Source organism: Prinia subflava, chromosome 2 (assembly GCF_021018805.1).
Source record: "Prinia subflava isolate CZ2003 ecotype Zambia chromosome 2, Cam_Psub_1.2, whole genome shotgun sequence".
Classification (NCBI taxonomy): domain Eukaryota; kingdom Metazoa; phylum Chordata; class Aves; order Passeriformes; family Cisticolidae; genus Prinia; species Prinia subflava.
In genome coordinates this window covers 84,537,126-84,557,083 of record NC_086248.1, presented here as the reverse complement: position 1 = coordinate 84,557,083, position 19,958 = coordinate 84,537,126, and the positions used below count along the sequence as shown (strand labels likewise).

The 19,958-nt window shown below is 35.9% G+C and overlaps 1 protein-coding gene across 2 annotated transcripts in view; it reads left to right on the top strand.

Annotated features, from left to right (window-relative positions):
* The window catches only part of BABAM2 (BRISC and BRCA1 A complex member 2), a 162,803-nt gene that overhangs the window by 6,658 nt on the left and 136,187 nt on the right, over positions 1–19,958 (top strand). For both annotated transcript variants that reach the window (XM_063390839.1, XM_063390840.1), the window contains exon 3: positions 14,084–14,160. In XM_063390839.1, the coding sequence (XP_063246909.1) occupies positions 14,084–14,160 (77 nt within the window). The remainder of the gene's footprint in view (positions 1–14,083; positions 14,161–19,958) is intronic.

Genomic DNA, 19,958 nt, shown 5'->3' with positions numbered 1-19,958 from the left:
CTTGAGACGTGACAGGGGTTGTACACATGCTAGTCTAGGCTGTTAAAACCCTAGCCTTGCTTGAGTTTATTACAGAACATGCAAATGTATTCTGCTGTAACTGGTGTGTTATATGGAAGATTTTTAATAATAAATAAATACAATTTTATTGTAACCTTTAAAGTTCTTATAATATTTAAGGTAATCACCTAAATAGCTATTAATTTTGAAAACAGAAGCATCTATAAGCTCCTGGGGACAAGCTATATTATTGCTCCACTGTCACATACCACACTGTTATTCTTACAGAAAATTAGGAGTTACTGTTGTTACACCCCTTCTCTAATGAACCAGTGCTTGACCATGTATAGCAAAATAAAATGTTCAAACTGAAGAGCCATCCATTCTCATTTCTTAGGTTTTAGAAACAGGAGCTGGGGTTAACAAGGAATGATGGTAACATACTGAACAAAGTATACTTCGAAGGCCTTGCCCACTCCGAGCCTTGGTTTTGACATTCTCAGAAGTGGAAAGTATTTCCTTTCTGTTTCACCAGTGGAAGATTAACTACCAGATTTTAGCCTGTCACATCAATTGATTTTGATTTGTAAATGCCAAGCATATTAAGCCTTTAATTATTTGAAAAGTCAATCCATATGTCAGATAGTTTTAGTAAGCAACTTGTTTTGCACTTTTTCTGACTTATTGCTGAGATTGACAACTTTTGTTGTGTTTTATAAACTGTATTAAAGAGCTGATGTTAGATGTATGAAGTATGATGATATGTTAATTTGCTTTGCTTTCAAGTGTGGGAGGGAAATATGTCATAGTAAGGAAATCCTATTGTTTTCCAGTCTTTGAGTATGTAAATGTTTTATAATAATATGTTACAGTTTCATAATGTCTGTGTGTTTTACAAACTTATTAGACAGTACCAGTCTCATAAGACACTTACATATATATTTACATCTGTGATGAAGATATTCAGGACCGAGTACTATTTATGGAATTTATATGGCCCCTGCTGATGCAGACCCCTGAATGGAGCTCAGTAACATGGCATAACAGAAAAGAAAGAAGCTCTTCAAAAGAAATACTGATAAAAGTTTAGGTGGCGAAGTTTTCTCGTAAATAGGGCCCCACAGTGAACAAAAGTAGAACTGGGGTGTAAGGTCACATCTGAAATACAGCACCTTAAGCAGCACTGATTCTGATGATAAGAAAACCCTGGCAGGCGTCTGTGTTGCATTAATAAAAGACATTCTTCAAGATGACAGAGTGCATGAAAGCATTTTTAACTCTTGCATAGGATATTACTTTGTTCTAGACCCAAAGAAAATAGTGCTGCCACTTGAGTCAATGCCATTTATTGTATCATTCAGTTAATCTCTACCAGTGTCTCTTTGAAATACTGACCCGTTTTAATTAGATATTAAAATCTACTCATAACCAACTGAATTGTGGCTGAGGCATTTTTCTTAGCATTTACACATATAATCATGGGAAAGATGTTGAATAGGGAAAAGTGATTATTATGTAGATTTAGAAATAGAGGATATTTTCCTATGTGAAGGGTGTTTAATTGTTGTATAATGTAGAATCCAGTTATTTAAGAGACTGCTGCTTTTCCTATGGTGCGTTACAAGAGTGAAAGACATAGTTGTGGTGGTCATTGCCTTTGAGAACTCCTTTTTTCCCCTACAGCTGTTCATCAGGGCCCATGCTTGAGCTTCAAGTTATGCTGCAAGCCTATTCTTCTTACTCAACAAACTTGATTTTGTTTTTTAAATTACTTTGATGTGTTCCACCAGGCAAAATTTCAAAATGAATACAGTGATTTAAAGCTGCATATATTAAGAGTCTATTTTTTTAGATATCCACTCATAACAAAATTTAAAATTTCATACTTTCATGGTTATATTTATTCCATATTTATAAGAAGATTATTTGTGGAACTTTTATGTAAATGGTTTGTAGTAAACCATGTTAGTATTTTGTTCTTTTCACTTTTTTTATTCACTATTAATTTCTGCCTCTCTGCTTGATATTCAGCTATGTGTGCAAGTAGTTATGTTTCTGAAAGAAACCTATATGAAGAGTGGTCAGAAGAATGTAATTCTTTCTGGAGTAAATTTCAACATAAAAATTTGTTATCAAGCTGTAATAAGGTATTTATAACTTTATTGCCCTGCTTCCTAGGAAGGAGTAACAATTTACTTTTTTTCTTTTATCAAGTAGACTGCAATATGCTTTGGTATTTCCCTTTCTTTTGGGCATTTCCCTTTTAAAAGTAAATATGCATTTTTATGTGCATATTTTGTGAAATAATGTTGATTTTAGCTGTGAATTACTGTTACAGTACTGTAGCAGTTATTTAAAGCTTTTGCTTGATCTTTTGCATTTGATTAATTTAAAGTGAAAGATTCTACTTCAGTTACTTGAGGAAGGCTCATAACCATCGTTCACATTGGTGTCTGTAGATAAATTTTTTAACATGTTTACATTTTGTTTATGTATAAAATTTAATGAATGTGACTCTTCTGAAAATAAGTACTGTGAAAAGCTGTTTTTAAAAGTAGCTATGTTTGGTGTAAAATGTGTACTTGGAAGGATGTGGCAGTTTTTAGGAGAAATGTGGTCTTACGAATCCTTGACTGCTAAATTGGTTAAATCGTGAACTGCTACCTTTTCACAAAGTAGATTGTTTCATTCCAGTTTCTGATGACAAATATAGTTCTTCACTGCAAAGAATCTTACTACTAGAAGTTTGTTAAGTAAAATGTAAAAGGCTGAAGCTCTGATGGGACAGTTTGTTAAAGTTATTGCTGTGGAGCAGCACTTGGAACTTGGAACAGCAGTTTTTCTGTGCTGGTTAAAAATACTTGACTGTCTCCAAGGTTGCACTCTCCTGCATTCATTTCTGAATGATGAAAAAGCAAAGGCAAAATGTCTGTCTGGTAAAAGGTCAAAGTGTAGGGCATACATTTGGCAATGGTTTTGTTAATATTCTCCACAATATTTGGTATTCTTTTTACACCAGTTTTGAACAGGGTGCTTGAAGTCGTTCAGAATAAAAAGGTTTGTGTTGGTCAGTTTCAAGTGCTATGAGGAAAGAAATTATTTTAAAAAGTAAAGGTAGCACTAAATAATTGCAGTAACTTGAGCTCTCATTTAAAAAACTACATGCATTTTCCTGAGATCTTTTCAGTTTAAATACTGCACAATATGTCTTGGCTGGTATTTTTAGACAGTGGAGGACAGTGAGTAGCTTCCTCTTTGACCTTGAAGAAGGTAAATGCGATGTTTATCACTTCCTGTCATTTAATCCAAATGAGAAGAAACTATTTGATACACGTTTCTTTTCTGTGTAAAGAGAGTATCCGACTATGTAGTACCAATTGTGTGCCAAATGCTGTTGGAAAGGTGTACCTTAACAAGGTGTTTAAATGTGGTTTTGCTATCCATATCTTGGGAATTCATTGAACGTTTCTTGAAAATGGGGCGTGTGTTAGTGTAGGTCTGCACCCAGGTCTTTCTGTTTTAACAGATGTCTCTTATTTCTTTGCATTGTGCATCATAACAGGAGAAAAAATTCCTAAGACTTTATGTTTTGTTATAAAGACAGCTAAAATCTAATAATTGGTATCCAGTCCAATTTCTTCACTTCCAAATCCATGCATTTGTTGAATGTGAACTGAACAGATCTCTAGCATGCCATGTGTCTTGGATGCATACTGCATTTTACCAGAAGCTGAGAAGAGCTCACTTTTTTTCCCCTTCTCCTTAGTAGAGAAGAATACTTTCCTGGATAGGTAGTCAGTAATTCCTTCAGTCTTACATATGCAGTTATTTCATGTGTGCCTGATTCTCTCATGTGCATGCATATATACATGGCATAACATTAAAAAGCTAAATGTGCACTTGTGATGAAACTGAAGCAAAATACTACAAATTTTTGGTTTAGCCTTTTTGTTGCAGACATTGTCTGATGAGATATGGGGCTTTAAAAGCACAGGAGATGATCAGAGGCTTCATCCTGACAGACAGAATGCAGCAATGTTGGAGATCATTCTCTAGCAGTGTGCAAAATAAGAATGAACCATGAAATGTAATGATTATTTTAAATCTGTTTCTTGATATACGATCTTAGGCATTTAACTGGCATTGCACTGCCCAGTGTAGACATTCTTTGAAGCAGCTATTCTCTAGCTGAAAGTAAGCAACTCAAAAGAATACTTAGAGCTGTGTGTGTAAACTAACAGAGTTCAATTTGCTCTTGAAGTTGATGTTTTTATTGAAGATACTAAGTTCAGTCCATGAGGTAAAAGTAAGCCTCCTAACTAATGCATAGCAAAGTAAAAGTCAACAAAAGGGAACATACTTATTTTGTCTTTCCTGAGAGAAGGGAATTTGTGTCTGAGGCAAACCACTCCACAGTATAGGCCACAGGTTCTTTTATCTGTAATCTGTGGCATATGACTGAAAGAATACCATTAGACCACTAGGACTGAGTATTTTTTATTATTGTACGTTAAAGAATCCCAATGATAAAACTGAGTTAATTAGGGGAAATTGCAGAATTTCATTATGGCAAGAGACCAAAAGAAAAAAAAAAGCCAAATATAAAGCCCTCTAAACTTACATTGCCTAAAAAACCCAGATTGCCTAAAAGCCCCAGATTCCTGTGTGCTATATCCTGATACACAGCATCACTGTACGCTTTGCTGAAAGAATATCTTTAAACCAAAAATACGACATAGCAATGGTTGCTCTGTTTTGGATGGTCAGTTCTTTTTTCACTAGAAAAACCTAATTAGATTGGTCTTGTTAATAGTTAGGGCTACCAGTGACCTTTCAAAATGTCTCCTAATTTATATTATTTCTTTCTCTCTTTTCTACTTTTTCCTCTAGAATGTTATTTTCAATCTCTTCAGTAAAAGTTCATAGGTTTTTCATGCTCTTCAGCCATGGATTTTTTTTTGGACGGGGAGAGGGGGCATGGCAGTGTGAGTAATACATTGTTTCATAGTCCTACGTTAAGAATTCTTCCGTACTGAGAAGTTTTTGAACTAATAAAAGGTGATTATCTGTCCTGTTTTCCAGGCTGCCGTAAGTGTTAGGCATAAGCCGTAACTTAAACCCTATGAAAGTGATATGATTTCAGGCCAGCTGCAAATAGGTAACAAAGACACTTAGCAGGAATAATTTCCTCAGAGATTTCTAGTGATGTAGTGTCTTTCATGCACATGACTTTTGTTGTTTTAGTTTTAACCTGTTGTGCATAGACAAAATTCAGTTTTATTAGATAGAAGCAGAAAGGGAGAGAACTTAGGGTTGTAGAGGAGGTGCTAGAAGTGGCTTAAAGACAGGTCAAAGCATCTGGTGGACTGGGGACTCAGACTTACGAGAACTTAGGGTAGACTGGACCCTCTTTCACTGGGATCTGAAGGTGACTGTGTTTATAAATAGTCTTGTCATTGCAGGAGGTCCTGCATGGTTTTCTGTGCCTGCGAGGCTGATATGAGATGAGCCAAGCCTAGCTCCTGCTGTGATGCTGGGAGAAAACAGGGAACTGGACAGTGAGGGCAGGGACAAGAATTTGCAGGGAAGAAGAGAATTTTTTTGACTGTCATCGAGAAAAATGTACATAGAACTCCTTTCTTTAGGTAAAGTTAGATGGGACAATGGGGAAAATGATGCTTAATTTTATGCTTTATGTTATAATCTTGAAAATAGTATTAGTACTGCTGAGGTGGCTGTGAACTGTGAGTATTAATGTGAGAATGAGAAGTTAAAGAAAAGATGAGCTGAGGGATTCTAGAGCAAGACTTCTGGAGAAAATGTAACATGCAGTAATGTGGGACTTGTTTTCTGCAGGTGCAGCTCCATGGGGTGGTCTGTTGTAATTTTAACCATGAATTTCCTTTTTCTTTTGATCTTTTTAGTCTACTGCATATCTTTATTGTTATAATTGATCTAAAATAATGCTAGAAATAGGAGAACTACTGATATTTTTATTCAGGTGTTATCTTTTCATAGACTTGTGCTGTGTCTCCAGTCTTGTAATATTTTATATAAATATACTTAATCTGAAGTTGCCTTTTTGAATATGTGTGCAACTGCAAACTATGTTCTAAATGTGGTGATCCTTGCTTGACCTTTCATATACAAAGAGCTGAATTAATTGTTGTATTAACGTAAGTTTCTCTTGAGAGTCTATAAATTAGGAAATCAATTAATATAGACATCTGTGACCAAGAAGATCTAAAACTCTGCAATTAGAAGAGGACTTTGAAAGGGAAATGCAAAAGACATACGAGGGCTGGATCCATCCTAATATCCATAGAATCATAGGGTGGTTTGGGTTGGAAGGGACCTTAAAGATCATGTAATTCCAGCCCCCCCATCCTGGGCAGGGATGTGACTCATTTATTGTTTACCTAGTTTGTTAAAGCGGGAAAATATATAAACATGGGCTATGATTTTAGTCCTTGAGGTTGTTCCCTGATATCAATTCACTGCATTTTCCAATAAAATGAAATAAACTGTTTAGAAAATGGACCATGAGTCTTTATGGCTACTACAGCCAATATTGTGAGCAATGCTATGTGGCTTATTAAAGCTGATGTTTATAATAGCTCATCTTTTGTGATTTGCCATATGAATATGCTTTTTCTGTGAACACTGAAAGGATATGAAACTCCAGGTGGTTGACTGTAATTTCATACTTGGTGAAAAATGGTTCTCTTTTAGAGTAATCTAAAAGTAAAAATGTTCCCTGTATGATTCTATTTTTCTTTCTCCAGAAATGGAGTTCACTTTAGTGAACAGTAGGAATATAACATGTGACACATTATTAGGTTGTAACTCATTCAAAGTAATAGATAATTGAATGGCAGCTGTGAAAATCTGAAACATGGTTTGAATCTGTGAGGAGTGGAGGGAGATGAAGTAAATCCAAAGGATGCATCTGCCACTCCCTCATACTCTTTGCTCAAAATTTGCTTATGAGTTCCAAGAATTTGGGGTACAGCTGGTCTTACAGCATAATGAAGGAGTGCCTTTTCCTTGTGTGAACATGTGACAGTTTATGATACTGGGAATTCACTGGTTTATTTACCTTAACATACTGTACTAGAGTGTATGTTGTTAGTGTTGTCCTATCGGAATTGTCTTTATTTCTGTTCAGTTTTTGATCATTCCCTTATTAAATTTTCCATTTTCTGTCCCTATTTCATTCTTTTGAGGCATGTGTGCCATGTGTAGTCTTTAAAAATAGTTACATGCAATTACCAGAGTATAAAAGATCTTGCTTACAAAGTAATGTATGTACTTGCTTACAAAGTATCAATGTTTCTAAAACATGTTTGTAAAATAGGTTTTTGAAAACTTTGTCAATGCTTAATTATTTTTCTTAATTAGTATCATCGTAGGCTCCCTGAGACCCAGTAATAATAATCTCCCATCCTAAACTACAGAGGTTTTATGAATGGAATGTTTTGAGATGTTTTCAGAGCTTTTCTTCCAAGTCCACTTGCAAGTACAGTAGATGTGGTACTTCAGGTTTCTTTTTTGTGGTAGCACTTTCCAACCTGTCCTGCTGTGGTGACTGGAAAAGAGCTGTTCTAAACCCAGCCTTACTAGGCTAAATGAACAGGGAGCTTGGTGCTAAAAAAATACCAGAATCATGTGAAGTTTGTATGTGTTTTAATTTAATGTAGAAGTTCTCTGAGATGATTTCAGTATATATAAGTGTGCTTCCTCTGTTTTCCTCAGAGAGGCTGGGCAGGACATCTCCCTCGAGCAGAGGCAACTCTGTTTTAGCAACCGCATAACTCCTGCCACAGGACTCGGGCAGCTCTGAAGGAGATTTGTAGTTCCAGAAGTTCCAGAGCTCTCCCTGCCTGCAACATCTGCTTTGGCAGCCCCTCACTCATATTAAGAAAATCTACATCTGTTAATATATAAGTGCTGTGTTTGTTTTACTAAGATAGGCATAGGATACTTTTATATAATGTTTTTAAATGTGTGATTAAATGTAACTGTGTTTGAATTTCCCAAAAGTAATGGTGTGTGTCTTTTAAGAGCAAGTCCCTCTCTCTGTAGTATGTGTAATACGTATGTCTATATAGAGAAGGGAAACTGAAGGTGGAAGTTGGTTGACTAGACCATCTCTCCCATTTCAATTTTTGCCTGATTGACAGAATTTTGGTTGCATCTGTTTGTTTTCAGGAGCAGTTGCTCAATACTCTAAATACTATGTTGGAGCCTGTAAAGCTTTGTGCAATGCTGCAGGGAACTACTGCCTGATACAGGGTTTTGTCATCAGTGTCAATGCTCTAAAACGTGATTTTTACCATTTTTCTGTTTACTGATCTTGCAAAAAACCTGTCACCTGCTGGCCTTCCTTTTATTCACCTCCACCCTCCACACACTCTAACTATTCTTAATGCCTCTGTACATGGCATACCCATCTGTTGCGAGTTCTGTAATTAATTCTTAATTAAATGGGATGAAATACTGTGTCTTCAGTGAACACTGGAGCAGATTTCCATTAAAAAAATTGGAGGGAATAAAAATCTAAAGGCATTGACAAAGGCTGTTCTACTGGATTTGAACATTGAGGTGCTTTTCTTAGCAAGTTCCACTAAAGAGTTTGGGGTGGAATTTTGAGTTTGCTGCCTCTTATTAGTAACAAACATTCAACCTGTCTTTGCCTCTGAACTGTATTTGACTCTTGCTGGCAAAACCTTCAGCCTCTGGAACTCGGATTGAACTGTGTCTTGTCATTCCTAAAATAATATTCATTCTTAGCCTCTTGTATTATGAGAGTAACTTGACCTCCTTTTCCCATAATAATATCTTTATATGACACTTATAGGAGCCGTTGGAGGCATATCCTAGGTATAGTGGGAGGGGTTGCAAATACAGCCAGTGGTCAGAACTGACTTTGTGGTGTTGCTTTTTATTTGTGTGTGTGTTGGTTTTTCGCTGTGGTCTCTGTCGAGGTGTCTCTAAGGCAGTGTGATGCTTTCTTGGCTTTTACACCAGGAGTCTGGTGAACAAAAACCAGTTGTCTGTTTTCCAATGAAGTACTGATCCTCAAGAACAGCAAGTGTAGCAGCCTAAGCATCATGAGAGTAAAGAAGCTTTTGCATCTCTGACTATTCAGGTTAGGCAGTGCCAATATTAAGTTCCTGAAATTATAGAGGCTAAAATTCTTAGTCTAATTTGACTTGGCTGTTGTACAGTAAAATTCACTGATGATTTGTCTTCCAGTAGTAAAGGCAGTAAAGCTTCTGTGTGATTTATGAAGGAAGAATGACTAAATGCATTGCATACTTTTTAATCAGTAAATACGATAGTAATCAGATAACTCTTACATGACTATTTGGGCTTACACCTATACCACAAATTAAAAAAATAAAGAAGAAATAAAAAGGAGATAACTCATTTTCCTGTAGAGCTATTGGACTTCTGTTGGCAGTTCTGAATGTTTGCTATGGTTTTATATGAGTCTAAGCAGGAGATTTTAAGAGTGGCATAAAAAACAAGCCTCTGACTGGAATTTTGGGATATAAAGTGGTGGGTTTGGAGAGAGGTCTTAATGGGTATGGGTTTTTGTGGTTTTTTTAAAGGTGTTTGGATAAAATAACCATCCGTCTCCTGACTTTCATGATTAAGGTGATAAACACTTGTGCTTTTGTTTCATTGCGATCCATTCAGTTGTTACAGAACATAACTCTGGATAAGATCTTACCAGAGCCCAAGTAATTTAAAACTGCTTCTCTTGGGAATGCTTTCAAGTGATGGTTTTAGAAAACTAGTTCATGGGAAGATAGTGTTGAAATCTACATTTATCAGAGTCCTTCATATCACAGGCTTCAAGCCTGTAAAATATCAAAATGGTGGTTTTTTTAGCTTAATCAAAACAGAAGAAATATAAATTCAACAAAATACTCAATCAGAAATACACTGGTATAAGAGCAAACCTTGATGTTAAACTCAAGTAGAACTGCATTCTTAAAGGCCTTTAGGATACTCTGGGAAGAAGGATCCATTTTGCAGAAAAATACATTGTCCTATACCTATTGTTATAGACCGATGGGTTATTCCAAGCAGCAAAACCAAGTCTCTTTCCTGATTTGTACTGTTGTTATTATTGTTGTTGTTGTTTTGTTTGGATAATATTTTTTATTTCCTTTAGTGACTGGTAAAGGATTCTGAACACTTACAACTAACGTGGTGCTGACAGTGACTTTGAATAAGAATGGGTTTAGTTTCTGTGTGTTGTGTTGACTGTGAAGGAAACCTTTCCCCAATAATCACAGCCAATCTGTAAGATGCATCAAACTCAACGAAGGAATGTTCTTGTCTCCTACTTGGAATAAATACTTCATAAGGATGTAATGTATCTCAGTTTGAGTTTAATCTGCTGTATCTGCTCAAGAAACTTAGCTAAAATCTGCTGTGAAAGGAAACAAGCTATATTCAGCTGTGATTGCTGCATACTCTGTTCCATCTACCAATTTTCAACCATAAGTCTCAGCACAGCCCCTTTGAATAGGGCAATATGATTTTAAGCAATACACTTAATGATATTCCTTGGTCCTGGAAACTTTTCAAGATGATGATTCTTTGATATTTTAGTAGGGAAACCATTGTGGGAGATCTTGTGGTATAGCATTAATCATCTTATGAAGACTAAGATGTATTACTGCCCTGAGCACCCGAGCATTAAGTCCTGCTTCAGTGGCTTTCTTATGTAAAATATTGATTACTTAGATTAATAAATGCAAACCAGTGTAATATTTTTCCATGAATAAAGAGGGAGATAGTACATCCATATATCATGAGATAGAGTCAGCTTATGACATTAATTTTCAACACCAGGTATTATTGTTCTATGTGTCAATTCCCTGTAAAGAAAGGGCAACAAGTAATCTTTAAAAGACTTTGTTACAAGTAATTCCTTTTCAAGTGTTAGTTTTGTGTGGACCACATTAAGGAAAAGGATTGCATTTCCAAAAAACAAGTCTTAAATTTTGGAGAAGACAGAGGTCACGTTTGAGGGTCAGTTATATGTTTATAATTTCAAGAGGTTCTATGTGTTAAGGAAGTTCAAGCAGGAGATAATGTCAATAGCCAGTCCATTACTTGGGGCTTTCTGTTGAAATAAGGTCACACACAGACTACTACATGTACCAAAGTTTTGGTTTGCCTTAGGAGTTTTGCTCTTTCGCTGTTTATTCTAAAAAGAAACTGCCTCCTTTTAAATGTATGGATATAATATTTCTGCTTGGTTGCTCAGCCTATTGCAGTTATTGAAGTCTCTTGTGCAGCCCAGCCAAAGCAATTTGGGGGAAAAAAATGTTAATACTGTCACTTTCTATCATTTCTAGACCAATAAAATTAAAAACATCTCTAGTGCAGTATAATAATATAGGAAAGTACTTAGTATTGCTTTTAGGGACATTTACCATTAAATAAGGCTTTTATTTTAATGTTAAAGAATATTATACTTTCCATAAGTATTTCCAAATGGCTAAAAGAAAAGATTGTAGGGTATTTGCAGGATCAGAAATTTTTGTGTCTGTTGAAAAGCTAACAGTGTAATTTTGATGGTATTTGAGAAATGTCTCAGACTGTGACCTGTGATACTTCGAAAGAAATTTTAATTAAATATTAAGGGATATTGCAGAGATATTTTAGAACTTGAAAAGGGGTTTTTGTGTTGCACCTTTTTTTTTTTTTTTTTTTTTTTTTTTTTTTTTTTTTTTTTTATGCTTCCTAGATTTTGTCTTATACTTGTAGTAAGCCATTGAAATTATTTGGAAGTAGCTAGTAATGTCTGCAAAGCTGTTAAATTCACCCACAGCCATTAAAATACCCTAACAGTAGGCACTCCCATTTTGCTGTTCTCACCTATTTAAAAAGTGCAGTTTGGAAAAGAATTATATTCTCTTGTTTGTGTTGCACTAGGGATCCAATCTTTTGTATTCTTAAGTTGATTTTATTCCCAGTGAGGCTAGTGATGCTCCCTTCTCTTGATAAGCCATACTTAGATGAAATTTAAAAATCAGTAGTACAACCATTAATCAAAACATATTTCAGCTTTGGTCCTATTGTCCATCATGCTGTATTCCCTTTCACATTTGCATCATCAGCAGGTTTCACAAAGCATCGTTTCTTTTCCATCATCAGTCTTCCAATAAAACATGAAGTATTGCTCCAGCAGAAGAAAACCAAGTCAGGGCATTCTTCCTGGATGAAGCAAGATGTGAACTAATCTTTTTTTGAAACTTGCTTTCCATTCAAGTCTGCACATACCTGATAGCAGATAATTTATATCTAAATTATGTCTTTCTAGATTGCTTCTCATGGTGCTCTTACAAGATGTTGCAGAAACCTTTCTGAAGCAAAGATAGGACACGTGTTTCTTCCTTTTGATTTGAAGGGATAGTTATCTAATTTCTGCAATGATACTGAAAAAATATGATGTATTCTTGCTCAATCAGTGTAGGCTGTTAACTGCATGTGGCTCTTAATTGTATCTATCTTAGATTTTAGCTGCACATAAGTAGTTTGCTTATGTTTTCTACTACTTTTGTGGAAACTCCATTTAAGCTAATTGATCTGTAGTTTCGTGGTTGCTTCTTTTTGAGGAAGCTGCATGCAGATACAAATTTGACTGTAGTAAATGTAGCTCACTGAATATAAACAATCTCAAGTTGGTGCGTATGGTTTCCATAAAATTCAAGTGGCAAGAGGAAAAGAGGCTCTAGAGCCAGAACCAGAGAGAAATGGCTCTCTGAACTGTTTTGAGTTGTGAGTGAGAATTAGGATTGTTCATTTGCCCTGATGCCTCTCCTGCAGTGTGACAGATAGAGCTGCAAGAGTTACAATGTTGCTTCTGACAAGATAGGATCAGAATTTTTTGACAATTTTCTGGCCTACCCATTTTACTGCATTTGGCTGTGTGTTTAGCCCAGTAAATATGGGGTTTGTTTTAATATGTTGTTGATGGCATGTGTTAGAGCTCTACCAGTGATCTGATACATAAGTTTAAGCAAGTTATTTTACCTTTGTTTAGCTTCTTACCACTCACTGTTTTTTTCTGGCATTGACCAATATGGCTTTTGATTTTTAGGTAGCTTGCTAGAAATTGTGCTGGGGCTATGGATAGTGTTCAATAATATTAGGCTGGCGAGAAGATCCCTAGAAATGAATAAAGCAATGAACTTCTAAAGGCTTCTAGTATTTTTGCTCCTGAGACTCATCATATGCCCAGCAGCCCACAGCAGAGACCATTCCTGCCAGTGAAACAATCTGTGTCCCTATTTCTCCTTTTCCAGCTGAGATTTTTTTTTTTTTTTTTGCAAATCTTGGTCTATGACTTAAAAGCTAAGAAAAAGTTGCTCATCTCTGGCCTGAGCACTAAACAGTTTTCCAGTGACTTTTCTATTCATGAAATGCTCACCTACCATCACGAGGCCTGGCTGCTGTTCCTGTGCTCCAGATAAACAGCAGAGTCACAGACCAAAAACATACATGCTCAGTTGTTACATCCTCAGATAGCTGATTCTGAAGCTTGAAGGCTACTGTGAGACTTCCCCAAGGGAAAACATTAATGTTATAATAGATTAAAAAAATAATAAATGTTAGTGTCTTAAAATTAAGATTGATCCCAGTTTTATGAGCGGCAGGCATAGGGAGCAGGTAACCGTGTTACTGTGACGTAAAGAGTTGAGACTTGCAAAATTGTATACAAAGCAGAGAACTTGATAGCTTTGACTGACTAATTGATAGCATTCTGATTACACATTCAAACCAGACCATTTTGCGTGTATGTTTTCTTTACAAAACGGGAGAGAGTTGGCAGAAATCGTAACATTTCTGCTATTATGAGAACTGCTGCTCAAAAGAGAATGGGCCTCATGCATCTTTCCCACTTTTTCTTCTTTCTCAGACTCATAAGGATGAGTATCTCTAGTAGTCACAATATCTTTCCTATTAGTCATTTGTATCCTGTAGAATAATGTTAGTGTTTGCTACCATCTGTAACTGCTTAGCACATTCTTTCTTCTCTTATCTTCATTTTTAGCTGTACATCCTTGACCCCTGGACCCAGCTGTGATCGTTTTAAACTACATATCCCTTATGCAGGAGAAACACTCAAATGTAAGTTAAAAAATCTTGCAGCTGCATTTTGACTTTCCTTTCAGTGTTCTGTGTCTGACTAATTTTCCAATGTGTCTAACTTTACGACTTTTGAGATACATGTGTTTGTTGTTTTCTGTTAAAGCTTCAGTTCCAAGAACATGCAACTATCAAGAATATGTAATCTTTAAGATAAGTTTAAAGGCTTCTGTGAGACTACAGTTTTGAAAAATGTGTTTTAAAAACCAGAAGTCACAACCTACACCCCTGATATCTCTAATAAAATGTTATGACTAAGACAATCTCATTACCATTTTTAAATACATTTATAAGTTGTATGTTTTGTGTTGTTTCTTTCTGTCTCTTTTGGGACTAATTCTTTACTAAGATCCAATAATAGATGTTAGTCTGCTATTCTATTAGATATCTTTAAACAATGACTGTTATAACTGACCAGATTAGAGAAATGGGAATTTGATTTTTCTGATTTAATGGTATGGTGAAATCATCTTTATGCTTGGAGAACCTGTAGACAGCTAGTTCATTTGCCCACTCTTAGTGTGTGTTCTGTTTGTCTTAGGTTTTTTTTGCTTCAAAGGTTTAGAATAAAATTTGCTTTTGTATATTTTTAGAAGGTAATGTTTTCTAAACACTGGAACTGCTGAAAAAATGGTTATGTTGTTTTTATCGCTAACAACAGAAAAATGAGAGAGAATGAAGAAATTCTGATAAAGTAAAATTCAAAGCTTGGCATTTATAGTTTTAGGGCAATTCTGGTAAAGTCACGCCTAGAATTCTATGTCCAGTTCTGGTCTGTCTGTTACCAGAGCAACATGGACATATTGCGATGGCTACAGTGCAAGACTACAAAGACGACCAAGAGCTGGAGGATTTGTTGTATGAGGAGAGGCCAAAATAGCTGAGGCTTCTTCAGAAAAGAAGGCTCAGGGGAAATCTTACCAGTGTTTATAAATAAAGGTAAATAAGGAAGCCTGGCTCTCCTCAGTGGCGGTCACTGAAGGCAAATGGTCACAAATTGAAATATGGAAGATTCCACTCAAATAGAATAAAATAGAATAAAAAATTATTCTAAAAAATAGAATAAAAATTATTTTGCAAGGGTGGTCAAAAAGTGGAACAGATTGTGCTCAGAGCTTGTGTAGTTTGTGTATCTTCATCCTTGGGGCTCTTCAGAACCCAGCTGGACATGGCCCTTAGCCATCTCCTCTGTTTGCCATGCTCTGAGCTGAGGAATTAGACTAGGCAGTCCCCAGTGGTGCTGTCGAGCCTTAGCTATCCTGTGAGTCTGTGCAAGTATGCTGTCTGGAGGAGCAGGTACTTGGTATGAACAGAACTGGTAGGCATTTAAAGCACTGCTTTGATAGTACCCATTTAGACTGCTCATACACATGCTGTAGCTCTCCAAGACATTTTAAGTATTAAGAATTTTGTTGTATTCCTTCTGCAGTTTTTGTTGTTTGGTTGGTTCTTTTACATTATGTCATGCACTAGCAGTCCTTATCCTTTATGAACAGAAGTAAACATAAGTAAGCTCCTTATATTATAGAAGTACATTAAAACTTCCATTTGGCACCATTTGTAAGGAAAGTTGTCTTTCCCAGAAGTTGATCTGAAAGTTTACTCAGGTGTTCAAAAGAGGAGCCAGGCTCCTGTATTATAGCCTATTATAGCTATTTTGACTTTTCTAAATATATGAAATTATGGCTCAAGAGGCTTACTAATTATTCTTTCTCACAAAATAAAATTGAAATATTTAAGTCCTAGCTAGTAATTATTTTAAGACAAAAGAAGTGGTTCTACATTTGTTCAGAAGTCTCGTAAGTAATGGCTGTATCGTATGAAGCCAACTGACCTCCCAGGTAGAACTTTTATTGTAAAAAATGTTAAAATGTGTAGTAAACTCAACCTGTTGGTCTTGATGTTCTGCAATGTGTAGCAGATTCCACTTGAGTCTTGTTTGATGACTGTGATCAAGTCAAAATAAGTTTCGCTAGATGACATGCTGTATAGAGTGGTATCATGTTCTATGGGACTGTCTTATCTTATAAAGGGCCATGTTTGTACATTCTGAGAGATGTAAGTCTTATTTCAAGTAGAGGCTGAAGCTGTTCCTGACTTGTAAAGGAAAATGACAGACTAAAATGCCTATATGGAAGTGCACAAGCATAAAGACTCTATTCGTATATTAAATGACTGTAGACCACCTAAAATACCTACAAATACGATTATGGAATATGCATTAAATTTCAGTATCAAGAAATCTGGAGTTCACTCCAGTGTTCTTGTATTTTTTATATCACATACACAATTAAACAACAACAAAAAAAAACCCCTACAGAGCATGTTATATATGCAAAGGCAACTGAAAATGGTGTAAACAAGTGTATCTTTTTCAGAGGTGTCTAATAATAGCTGAACTCAAGTAATAATAATACTCCACATTTCAGTGTTACATGCTTGAAAATGCTGTGAATCATTAAATCACACACCATGTGGAATAAATAGTGGTGTGAGCAGATTCAAGAAAGCTTTAATAATTTTGTGTTTAGATCTGTAATGATGGCAGGGGAAGACAGCCCTAGTGTGCAAACAGAGATGTTTAGATACTTTGTTGTAGGCTGTTGCTAGATATGTTATCTTTCAAGGGCAGAATATTTCTGCAAAGGAAAGTTGTGAAATCTGCCAGAATAAAAAGATTAGCTGAAAGCGTTCAGGATCTCCAGTGTAAGGGCTTCAGATGTGGTACCAAATACAGGCTGAAGTGTGTAGTTCCTTTGTGGTTTGTGTTACATCCTCTTTGCAACAGATTAGGTCTCAGCATATCATCAATCATAACTGCTGCCACTGCACGAGCACCCTCGGAGCAGTCCCAGTGTGTTGGAAACTGTTGGTGTGCAGCTTTAGGGAAGTGTTACTGCACGGTGCAATCCTGTTTTCCAAAAGACCAGAAAGTTCATAGCTTCTCAAAAAAGGAGAAAGCCTACTTGCAGGCAAGGCTAACTACCTGTAGTGTAAAAGAATTGCTCTGTAAACTTCGGTAGGAGCAAACACGTTACTCGGCTCCAGCCAGGGACTTTGGAGATTGGATCACAGTTTCATACTGGAGAAAATACTATGCCAGTGTTCAAGATAAATTAGTTTGTCATACTAGTTGTCTTCCATCACACTTCAAGTGATGCTTTCAGGGAGTCATTTTTACTTTATTTTCTTCTGTAAGGGAAATAATTTTTTGTTTTCATGGTGGGAATATTTAGAAAACCTGAGCCTAGTCTTGCTAGACTGTCAGTTGAAATCTGAGATGGCCATATTGTTTTTATTAGTTCATCCAGTACTCAGTGTTGTTGCATTAAACTCCATGCTTTTCTCTGTATTTGAGTTTTTCAGAATTCTTAATTGAGTTTTAATTTCAGGAAGACTGTCTGTAATACCCTGTAAGAGGCTGAATTTGTGTTTCAGATTAAAAACTCGCTTTGTGTGGTAGCCAGAGTTACCCTTTATTGCTAACTGGACTGCAGTATCTGCTTAGAAAAGTTCAGTATTCTTTCTGAAGAGGTATTTGTGCATTTTAAGGTGAAGTGTTCTGTAGCTATTGCAGATATTTCAGTCTTACTTGATAAAACATCAATGCAGATATCAACAGAAATTGTCAGAATAAGCTGCAATAGTCTTTATAATTAAAAATGCCATTTTAGAATCAAATTACAATTTTTTTTCCAGAAAACCTTGGAATATCTTGGGTTTGGCTTTCCTTTTTCACTCAAGCTTTCATTGCTGCTTGCTAGGGAATCTTTTTTTTTTTTTTTTTTGCTTTTTTTTTTTTTTTTTTTGCTTTTTTTTTTTTTTTTTTGCTTTTGCTCTTCACATTTTCTTTTTCAGGCACTGATGCCTCTTTCCCTCTCTGACCTTGAGTGCTGTCATCTGGAATTTCACAGTGATTAAACAATGTGTTGCCCTTGCAATGCTACTGTTCTCTGTGGCCTCTTGAACTCTAGTATTTTCATCTTCTGTCTGATTTTCACTGTTTTTATATGAGTGGATTATAGCTCTGGGTTCTACTGCCTCCACTTTGGTTTCCTTGATCCTGAAGAACATTTTCTTTGTCTCATTTGAAGCTTAGTTTTTTATTTTTTGCTTCTGATTTTTGTTTGTTAGATTCTTACTCTTTTTAGTTATGGGCCTTAAAGGAGGAAATTGGTCTTGCTGCCTAACCAGTCTAAGAATATTGCCCATAATACATGGTACAAAGTTTCATCTGTTTTTGTTCCTGTGATGGAACTCTTTCAGTAATTTCATCCAGTCTTCTTGTGGATTTCTATCTTAAGGAAGTAGCTAAGAACAAACAAAAAGATAGAGAACAGCCCAACCTCCTTATTGCCCCTTTAAAGGCTGCTTTGCCAAATTATTTGCTGAACACTTGTCTATTGTCCAATAAACAATTGTAAAAATGATTTTTCAAGTTACTGTAAGACTTAAGATTCTTGTATGTTGCTGCAATGCATGTGTTAAGAGTTTTTTGCACCTTTAAGTTGTTTCACACAGGCTGTATTTTGGTTGAAGCTCTTATGGGAAGGACTTTCTGGCTGCTATCATTCAGATTAGGTGTTATCTTTACCTGTGTGATAAATATCTTTTTGCTGGGTCAAGCAACTTACGAAAGATTTTTCCAAGCAATATGTTTTCTAAAGTTTGGTTGAGTCTTGCTTTATGGCAGGAGTAATAAATCTTTTTTCCCTCAATAACCTGTTCACTATCTAATGAATATACCTAATGAGAGTGTCAAGAGAGTCTAATTTTATACTTATTTCTTCTTCAAATACAAAATTTACAACGATATTTTCCCCTTTCAAATAATCATTTTTCTCTTACTTGAGTTCTTTGTTTGCTTTTTCTTATGTTCTGGACTTCTCTTGAGCAAATAAATTATAGAAGATTTTGCAGTTGTAAGTCTTAGTGTATTTCTTCATCAAGAGAAGCGACCTTAGAAGTATCTATGTACAAGTGTGGACTTACAGAGGCTTAAAATATTTTACATTAGGCCTCCACAGCAGTATTGCTGTAGTGCCTTGCTAACTTGCTCCTTTCTCCTTTTTTTGCCTGTTTTGGGCGGCACATACAGGTGATGGTCTCAGATACATTTGCTTGAATCTATTTATCCTTTACCTCCACCTTTCCTTTTCTCACCTCCTTGTCTCTGTTTTAATTTCCCCAGTGTTGCCTGGCTTTAATTTCTACCAGTATCTTATCCCATCTTGAATTATCTGTTCTCATCTTTGTCTACTTCAATTCTAGTACTAAGATTTCTGAGAAAGCAGTTGCCCAGCTACAGAACTGCAAGTTACTGAGATTGTCTTGATGCCTTCTTGCTCAGCTCAGGATCCAGTTTACTTAATGTTACTCCATTTTTGCAGGTTTGCCCACTTTACAAAATAACATATTTTTGTAGTCTTGCAGCTCTTTTTCCTTTTCTCCCACAGCAGAATTTGTCAGCTGAAGTCAAAGAAAAAAAAAAAAAACCACACACCTGCAACCCTTTGTCGAAGAATAAAATTAACATCTTGCAAATTCTTCATATATATTTCTTACTTCTGTTGGAAAAGTGGGACTTAATTCATTAACCTAGCTACAGGTGTCTTAACTCTGAGGTTCCCAAGAATACCTTGCTTGGCCTTTTCAGGTTGTGACTCACAGGGCACTGATCTCTCTGAAAACCATGTGCCATAGCTGCTATAAATGTGTCCTGAGGCATCTCAAATGAGACTAAACAACTTGCTTTAATCAGCTACACCAAGTTTTATAGA